Source organism: Alligator sinensis, unplaced genomic scaffold (assembly GCF_000455745.1).
Source record: "Alligator sinensis unplaced genomic scaffold, ASM45574v1 scaffold649_1, whole genome shotgun sequence".
In the NCBI taxonomy this organism is placed as follows: Eukaryota; Metazoa; Chordata; order Crocodylia; family Alligatoridae; genus Alligator; species Alligator sinensis.
This window is the reverse complement of record NW_005842127.1, coordinates 1,725,181-1,734,901: the sequence shown is the minus strand read 5'-3', so window position 1 is coordinate 1,734,901 and position 9,721 is coordinate 1,725,181. Positions and strand designations below refer to the sequence as shown.

General features: G+C 43.9%; 1 protein-coding gene across 3 annotated transcripts in view; it reads left to right on the top strand.

Moving 5' to 3' along the window:
- Positions 1-9,721, top strand: part of DDX58 (DExD/H-box helicase 58) — a 40,734-nt gene that overhangs the window by 12,399 nt on the left and 18,614 nt on the right. Inside the window, exons 3-7 of one of the 3 annotated variants that reach the window (XM_006024968.3) lie at positions 2,132-2,310; positions 5,074-5,224; positions 6,727-6,858; positions 6,992-7,099; positions 8,891-9,044. In XM_006024968.3, the coding sequence (XP_006025030.1) occupies positions 2,132-2,310; positions 5,074-5,224; positions 6,727-6,858; positions 6,992-7,099; positions 8,891-9,044 (724 nt within the window). The remainder of the gene's footprint in view (positions 1-2,131; positions 2,311-5,073; positions 5,225-6,726; positions 6,859-6,991; positions 7,100-8,890; positions 9,045-9,721) is intronic. The other 2 variants (XM_025205738.1, XM_025205737.1) reach the window with 2 other exon arrangements.

Genomic DNA, 9,721 nt, shown 5'->3' with positions numbered 1-9,721 from the left:
TCCCCTCCCCGGCGGCAGACACGGACACAGCAGTGGAGGCAACAGCAGCTGATCCCCCTAAGGTAAGTGGGACAGAGGGAGCCGGCACAGCTGAGCCGGATCCGGAGGGGAAGCCCCCCGGATCCCTTTTACTTGACCCAGTAGGGAGCCACACTCCCAAGCCGTGCACAAACAGGCATGCTCTGTAAGGGCGCGCTGGTATTTGCGCCGGCGTTTGCACAGGCGGGCAAGCAGGAGGGGCCAGGAGGAAGTCTTGGTAAGGGAAAGGCAAAAGCACCAACCAATAAATAAAAACGGTGTGGACATGGAGTGCCACTAGGGTCCCTGCCCGGGGGGTGCCGCCTACACGGGGCTCCTCTGAGGCTTCCACCCAGACGGATGCCCATGAGGGGGGTTGGCGGCACCCTGCCCCCTGGCCTCCAAGCCCAAAGCGTGACAATCCCCAGGTGGATCAAAGGGGGCAAGAGTGCTCAAAAGCCCCCCATGGCTCACCAAAAGCATCCACGAATGCCACAAAGCCAAAAAGGAGGCGTACACCCAATGGAAGGGAGGGGCCATCATCAAGGAGGAGTATACCTCCTTGGCTCGAGATTGTAGGGTGGCTATTAGGAAGGCTAAAGCAGAGATGGAAATGGGACTAGCAACCTGGATCAAAGATAACAAGAAGTCCTTTTTTAAATACATAGCAGGTAAAAAGAAGGTGCCAAATAATGTGAGGCCTCTGCAGGACATGCTTGGTAATCTGGTGGTAGCACCAGATGACAAAGCTGATCTCTTTAACAGATTCTTTGCTTCCATTTTTCTGAGCAGGGACAGGGACAGGGACAACCCCCCGCACTGGGATTCCAGACGGACCCAGGGGAGGCGCAGCCAGGCCCAGGGTCAGTGAGGACCTAGTCAGGGAACTTTTGGAGGGACTAGATGTGTTCAAATCAGCAGGTCCTGATGACCTCCACTCCAGAGTGCTTAGGCACCTCACCAGAGCGCCACAAGTGCTCATAAAGCTGTGCCAGCGGTCCTGCAATGACCTCTCCCCAGCTGGCACAGCTTTATGAGCACTTGTGGCGCTCTGGTGAGGTGCCTAAGCACTCTGGAGTGGAGGTCATCAGGACCTGCTGATTTGAACACATCTAGTCCCTCCAAAAGTTCCCTGACTAGGTCCTCACTGACCCTGGGCCTGGCTGCGCCTCCCCTGGGTCCGTCTGGAATCCCAGTGCGGGGGGTTGTCCCTGTCCCTGTCCCTGCTCAGAAAAATGGAAGCAAAGAATCTGTTAAAGAGATCAGCTTTGTCATCTGGTGCTACCACCAGATTACCAAGCATGTCCTGCAGAGGCCTCACATTATTTGGCACCTTCTTTTTACCTGCTATGTATTTAAAAAAGGACTTCTTGTTATCTTTGATCCAGGTTGCTAGTCCCATTTCCATCTCTGCTTTAGCCTTCCTAATAGCCACCCTACAATCTCGAGCCAAGGAGGTATACTCCTCCTTGATGATGGCCCCTCCCTTCCATTGGGTGTACGCCTCCTTTTTGGCTTTGTGGCATTCGTGGATGCTTTTGGTGAGCCATGGGGGGCTTTTGAGCACTCTTGCCCCCTTTGATCCACCTGGGGATTGTCACGCTTTGGGCTTGGAGGCCAGGGGGCAGGGTGCCGCCAACCCCCCTCATGGGCATCCGTCTGGGTGGAAGCCTCAGAGGAGCCCCGTGTAGGCGGCACCCCCCGGGCAGGGACCCTAGTGGCACTCCATGTCCACACCGTTTTTATTTATTGGTTGGTGCTTTTGCCTTTCCCTTACCAAGACTTCCTCCTGGCCCCTCCTGCTTGCCCGCCTGTGCAAACGCCGGCGCAAATACCAGCGCGCCCTTACAGAGCATGCCTGTTTGTGCACGGCTTGGGAGTGTGGCTCCCTACTGGGTCAAGTAAAAGGGATCCGGGGGGCTTCCCCTCCGGATCCGGCTCAGCTGTGCCGGCTCCCTCTGTCCCACTTACCTTAGGGGGATCAGCTGCTGTTGCCTCCACTGCTGTGTCCGTGTCTGCCGCCGGTCAGGTAAAATCATATGTAGTCCATAAAGATCTGGTTAAACTAGAAGTTATACTTTTTTAGTGTCTCATTTCTCCATGTATTCTTAAGGTTACACTGGTCTGGCAGAAGCAATTGAAAACTGGGATTTTCGAAAACTTGAGCAACTGGAGATGCATAGACGACTGCTGAAGCGTATAGAGGCCACCATGTTGGAAATCAAGGCCGGAGATATAATTCCCTTAATAAATTCTTGTCTCATAAATAGGGAATGTGAAGAGATTCAACGGGTATGATATCAGAATCCAAATTATATCCTGACTTGCAGAGCAAACAACCCTATGTAATCCTGAGCATACCTTCAGTTATGTCAGTATAATGAGAAAGTTTCTTTTTCTCCTATCTTCTTCAAAAAATAAAAGAACATGATCTTTAGGAATATAATTGCAGCTGAGATGTGACTGGAACTTTTATAATTAGATGTACCTGCAAGATAGCTATCTGTAGCCAGTGCTATCAGTTGTGTACTTTTGACAACATGTGATTCACCTGCAGCATTTTAAATGCCCTTTGGTCTTTCTATAAATCTAATAATCTTCCAACAGTTATAGAAGTTGATCTTGCATGATTGTTCCAGAGGAGATGAAAGGGTTTGAAAATGCAGGTGCTAGCAGTGCGCTTTTCTAGTGTGCTTGTGCTTTGTTCAATATTAAACGCCCCCCTTTTTTTTTTAAATATACTGTATCCCAATCCTGCAAATGCTTATGTGTTTGAGTAACTTTGTTCATTCAGGTGTTGTAGCCAAGAAGTATTGGATCCCTTGCTTATCCAATGAGAGAGTGAGTGCCCCTCATGGAGAAGGTGGCTTGCCTGTTCCATTGCAGGAAGCAGTTGTGTGGCCTTTTTCAGGGCTAAGCATGTTTGTCTTGAGCAGTCTAACTCAGTATTGACTAGAATCTCACCTTCTAATCTTGGCAAAGATCATGGAGGATGTTGTGATGAGACAGATCTCCTGAGCCCTTGTCAGTCTCCATATGGTCTTGGATCTAGCACAGAGTGCATTGGTCAGGTTGGTCAGTCTCTTTTTAGCAGTGGATAAAGAACATGTGGCTGTGCTAATATTGCTAATTGTGAGCTGGTGTGGTTGAGTGACCTACAAACCCAGGGGGAGGGATCTGAGTCGGTCCTCAGCAGCTTTGCTTCTTCTCTCAAATATGTTGGTGTGTTCTTGTGGAGAATCTCTCCTTTTCTGAAGGAGCTGCTGTGTGGGGTGCCTCCCAGAGCCATTCTGTCACCACACCTGTTCAACACAGGCTGTGGAAATAGTTTATAAGGTGGAATCGGGTATGGTGTTTCCCGTATTAATGCCACTCAACTTTTTGTCTCATCTGATTTAGATAGTGCTGGTGATGTCTAGCTGAGGTTAGAATATAGATGAGAGAGCTTTTTCTGATCCTGGACCCAGAAAAAGAGTAAGATGGTGTTGATGGGTCATATGAAACAACTAGAGAAGATGGCAAAGGCAGCATCAGCTCTTTGATTGAAGGACTACATACCCTATTAGTTCCTGGGGTTTACACCTCCATCTTTTTTGGCTATGAGGCACTAACTCAGTTGACTTTCTGTCTCATGCATTTGGGTAGGAGGATGCAGCCTGCTGCTGCTGTCTGTTAGCCCAAGTTTAGATCATTATCCTCTGCATATGGCTGCACTTTAAAGCCTTCTAGGATTTGGAACTGAGATTGGAGGGATTGGGCTTCTAATTGGGGGCATAAAGCCCCTAACCACCAGCCTACTGGAGGAATCACACCTTTCCCCATGTCATGCTGAATGTTGACAGCACAGCATTTGGCAGGGTATTCTCTGAGGGAGCAGGAGCTCTCAAACTTGTTCAGCCCTCTACCACAGTAGATTGAATTGCATAACATGCCAAGCACAGTGGTGGAGTTTTATCTATAAATGTATATTGTAACTTAGAGAGACCATGTAAAAGGGAAATGGAAGAAACAGGTAGTCTTAGTTCTCATGCATTGTATGTTGGTGTTACTCTAATGGTATCTAGTGGAGACATCCTACTACAGATCTTTGCTGAAATATAAATATGCATTCCATTAATTTTATTGTCCTTTTCTTTTCAAATATTGAGAGAATAAAAATAAATGTTTAAAGCAGCTGCTTTTTATTTTCACCTGCTAGGGAATTTAAAATTGCAGTAGCAACCAAGCTTGTTTAGTAATTTTAGAGACTTTTCCTTTTAGAAAGGGTTTTTTTTTTGTGGGGGGGGGTTGGGGTTTTTTTTAAAGACTATTTTCAATAAAACGCAAAATGAAGCTTTAAATCTGAAGCTTTTTGCATCACCAGCTTGACTGCATTTCACCAGTCCCTCCAATCTCAGTTCCAAATCCTAGAAGGTTTTAAAGTGCAGCCATATGCAGAGGATAATAGTCTAAACATGCGCAGTAGAATTAGTCTACCTCGCAGTTAGTCTCTCATGTAGACACGCCCAGAGACATGTTTGAAATATTACAATGTAGCCAAGGAAGCAATCTCCAGCCCTATTCTTACAGGGTTTTTTGTCTGAGAGGGACTGTTTTAAAGATATATTCTGGGTTTTTTTAAAATAATAAGGTTATTATCTACTTACTCACTTTGTATCATTTGAAAGAGATGTGTCTTTGCCCATTAGAAACCCTCCTACCATTATTTACAGTAACATTTTGTGTATGTGGTGTGTGTTGAAAAGTCATTTGTAACTAAGCTCAACTTTATTAAGGTGAAATAACGTTACACTGCACCCTTTACAGGCAGGGCAAAGAGACATGTCAGAGACATCACTTTACATACACAAGTAGCCCAATTGAGTTCAGTGGGATTGTGTGTGTACAAAAAATTATGCATGTTTAGTGTTTGCAATTTTTAGTATACTGTTCTGTCCTGAAAATGAACAGTAGAAATTTTAAAAGGTTTCTTCTGTAGAAACTAAACAAGATTTTCTTTTGAATGTCAAACTTGTCTTTAGAAGCAGTAACAAATCTCATTTGTTGTTTATGCAGCTTGTAGAAAACAGAGGCCAATCAGCCGGTGCAGCAAAACTTGTTGAGTGCCTTTGTAGGTCAGACAAAGAAAACTGGCCTAAAGAATTTCAGCTAGCACTGCATCAATTAGGCTATGACCATGCATGTAAACTCTGGGATATGAAAGAAGGTAATTTGCAAATTATTTTCTTTATGCTTTTTTACTTAAGCTTCTATTTTGCTATCACACACACATCTTGTTCCAGAAGGTAAAATTAACTTGAAGGGATGTTATCAGCCTGAATGTTTTTTTTAATTGAATTAAAAAAAAAAGCCAAACAAACCCCACCTTGTTTTCTGATGCAGCCTTTTTTAAACAACTTGAAATTAAAAATCCTTAGGGATGTTTCTGCACATTATTTTTGTACAGAATTTTTAGCTAAAGAGAGACTGTACACACATTGCTCTATTGAAATGAAAACCAATTGGGGAAAAATAATTTGCTAACTTCATTGTGTTCTCAGATGTTGCTTGTTTTTAACTATGAAGGACATAACTTTTTAATCTGGATCTACTTCACTGTGGACCATGTTGTGTGTGCCTGATATTTTAATAACCAAATGGAAAAAATATATTTTGTTTAGTACTAGGCACTTTTAAACAGTGTCTATATTTTTGTGGTTGGCTCTTATTTTGTGATTATTTTATATTATGGTAACCAAGTCATAATTTTTTGTCTTCAGTTCTTTATTTTATCCCCTATCAGCTATATTTTAAAACCATATATTTGTGACTTTGGGATTCCACTAACAATTAGCTTAATGAAACCAAAGTTTGTTCTTTGGGGAGTGCTTTTGAATCATCTAGGAAATCATCTGTGTTATGAGCATTACAACTCTAATAGTCAAGAAGATTTGGTGGTCAAAGGTGCAACAAAACAAGTACTTTTTGGAGCTGGACTAAATGCTGTATTGAGCTATTTTCTATCTCTCCAGCCTACCAACGACACTTTAGTAATGTGTTCTCAACTAGAAATGAATCAAAGGTAACTTCGCTGCACAGTTTGGTCTTGTGTGCATTGTCAAAATTCAGTGATAGTTTTATAAGAATGCTGTGAAACCCCACATGTTAGAAGGACCAAGTAACATTTTAGCAAATGTTGTCAAGTTGGTCAGAAATAAGATTTTGGATATCTACACAAGGTATAGGGGTAGTCTTCCCATTTCAAGGAATGCAAAAGAAGACAAAAGCCTTGCACTGGTAAAGCTGTTTAGGGCCCCCCAAGACATTGCTTTTCTTTATTTTGGTTAATGTCTGTAACAGGTCTGCAGTCTTGCTGCTACAAAGAGAGGATTGGTTCACAAGTTCTCCTTTACCAGTCCTGAGGCTGGGGTGGAGTAGAGCAGGGAAGAAGCTGGACTTTGTATTTTTTTTTCCTTTGGCCTTTTAAAAAAGGCAAAGGTTTGCTGAAACAAGCTTTGAGTTATTGAAGATGTGGGGCCTCAAAAAGTTTCTCATAGATTGTAAAGCCAATCTGGATGAGGCATCCTTGTTTTTACCTCCTCTCTTCCAGCAGCCAACTATTTAGCTGATAAGCCATCCTGTAGGTCACAACTTCTGTCTTGCCCTGTGAAAAAGATGACACTTGAAAGTAGGAAAGATAGATAAGATGTTTCTCTTGGCATTGTTCAGGTAATGATAAAGAGAAGAATGTTGAAATGAAGGATGACCAGGATGAGGAGAGAAGTGCCTTTGACATAACAGTAACATATTCTGAAGCAGGAGAAGTTGACAATTTCAGTGGGAATCAGTGTTCTCCTCCGGGTAAGATATCTGGCAACTTAAATGTGTTATGACATTAGAATTTTACATTGTAGTAACCTCTTAAAGGATGTGTTTGTCTGTATGGGGGGGATATATGAGCACTCTAACCTAATTTTGCTAATTTATGTTCTAGAAGTGTCTGAAGATCTTGTTTATGTACCAAAGAAGGCTCGAAGTTATCAGCTGGAGCTTGCTAGGCCTGCTATCAATGGGAAAAACACATTAATATGTGCTCCAACTGGTAAGCCTATGTTTATTCCCAGTGCGTCCAGACGTGCACGGACGTTTGGTTCTCCAGGGACAACTGGCAGCGGTGCACCTTGCACTGCAGCTACTTGTCCCTGGGGAATGCCAATGCCACTCAAGCTTTGGCACACGGCAAGTTACCCAGGAGCAGTAGGGAAGGCTGGGACCAGCACTATGCTGGCCCCAGCAGCCTTACCTGGGGTTCTGGGGGGCTCTCAGGGCTGCAGTCATGACAGTCCTGCCAGCTGGAGCCTGGCCGGTAGCCACAGCACAGCTCTGGGAGGCCTGGGTCTGCTTTTCAGCAGCACGGGCTACCCAAGCATGCACTGCACCTTTTTGGAAGTACTAAAGCGTGGAGCAGTACAGGAGGTCATGGCGCTGTGTGCATGACGCATAGTTAGATTTTGTCACTACAGCGGCACACTATAACCGGGGAGCATGCCACTACAGTGATGTATCTGTCAAGCACGTGTAGACATGCCCAAAACGTACTATCTGTCAACTCTGGGATAGCATGGAGACCTGCATATAGGGGGAAGAATTTGTAATGTCCATTGCCAGAGCTGACCCTAGGGGGATACAGGGCCTGGGGCAAATCAGTCTGTGTGGGGCCCCCTTAACACTGCATGGGACCATGGTACCCCTGCAAAGGGGAGGTGGTCTCTGTGCTTCTTCTGTGGCGTGGGGCTGAGCCACCAGCTCCAGGCAGGCCCGTGGCAGGGGGCCCCGCCCCCTCTGCCCAGGGGCCGCAGCCGCTTCGTCTGGTTCTGCGGGGCCCCCCCAAAGCACAGGGCCCAGGGCAGTTGCCCCAGTTCTACATACCCTAGGGATGGCCCTATCTGTTGCTCATGTGTAGCCTACTAGTACATTATATGATCTGTGTGCGCTACCTTCCAAATATAGCAAAGATTTTTGTGTGTCCATAAAATAAACAGTATACAGAGCAATGCAAAATGTGGTACTAGAAAGTCTGAACCTGACTTAAAGGGATACTTGGAAAAATTGAAGAGTAACTTTGATGGGCCTTAAACAGTTAGAATTGAATGTGGGAGCTCCCTAGACCTCACACTGTTTCCCTTCTATCTGCCATTTCATGTTTCTGGGATTTTTTCAATAGCTTATTTTGACACCGCCAACCATAGAAGGAATTAAGAAAAAATCCTGTTCTAAAGGAGTATTGACACTTTTAAAGATGCTGGTGGGACGCAAGAAACCCAAAATCATAAGGAACTGAAGTGAAATGAGACTATCTGTGTTTCAATGTTTGTTAGATTAAAGAGATCATGATTAAAAGGGAATTTTTATTTATTTAAACTAATAAAGCTAATACCATCTGAATGAGAGGCACAAGAGCCATAATCCTATGTACTTAAGGACTGTCAGTTTGTACAGGTGTCTGTAAAATAACCGTGGTCTCCAACATCTTTATAGTGCAGATCACTTTTTGGCACCCCAGGATCTACCCTGCCCCTCACCCCCTTCCCCTGCCCCACCGAGATCGACTTTGTTGGTGACCACTGATATAGTATGTGTGTAATATGGTAGATAATCTACTTGATCCAGATACTTGATACTGTTGTAGAATTGGTGCTAAGCAAGCTTGATGCAAGTACAGAGGTCTGTCCAGAGAGTCTTAAATTGTTAGTGCAATGTTTTCAGCTTACAGGTTTTATGGGATACTCTAAACATCAGCTGAAACCATTACCAAATTTTAAAAGCTCACCGTAAGTCTGTAAATCTACCTTCTTGGTAATTATGATTTGTTTTCCTCTTCATTGTTTAAAAGGATCTGGAAAAACCTTGGTTGCACTTCTGATTGCTGAAAAGCATCTCCAAAACATGCCTCCAGGACAGAAGGGGAAGATTGCCTTTCTAGTTACTAAAATTCCAGTATATGAGCAACAGAGAAATGTGTTCAAGCAGCATTTTGAAATGAAAAAGTAGGTATAATTCCATCTGTGTCATCTGCAGTTTTGTTTGCTCTCTAGTTCCAAACAGTAACAATTAGAGGTTCACCTAAACCTGTAGGCAGACCCCATAGTTTTGGTCTCTAATAGACACTTTTTCAAGAGACATGGAAAAAAAAAAAAAGTTGAACAAGCAGTGATCCAGAATCAGAGGCGGGAAGTCCACTTAATCAAAAAGTGATTAGGAGATGATGAAGTGCTTCTCAAAATCCCTTTAAGGGTAAGGGAAAATTGTGTCTGAAAAACATCTGCTTAGGTACAGCAATGCAGAACTCTTGTATAGACTTTATAACCTTCACTGAGAGAGGTTTAAAAGAACTATTTGCTGTGCATGTGCTTGTGAGCTTTGCAATGCTAAGCAGAGGTAAAGTGTTCTCTCTCTTGAAGTTCAGACCCTGGGTTGGGTTGTGTTTCTGAACACGGTGAACTTTTTAAGTGAAGGATAGTGGTTACATGGAAACAACCAATTAAAAAATCATTGTTCTAAACCAAAGGCTTTTCATTTAGTGGCAGATGCAGGTGCTTTATACTTTTGAAAGCAAATTACCTGCTCAAGAGTCTGCTCCAAAACCCTTTGGAATTAAGAGACTGCAGCAAACAACAGTAGGTTTTGTATTAGATGCTAGGTGTCTTTATGTACCTGCTGCTGA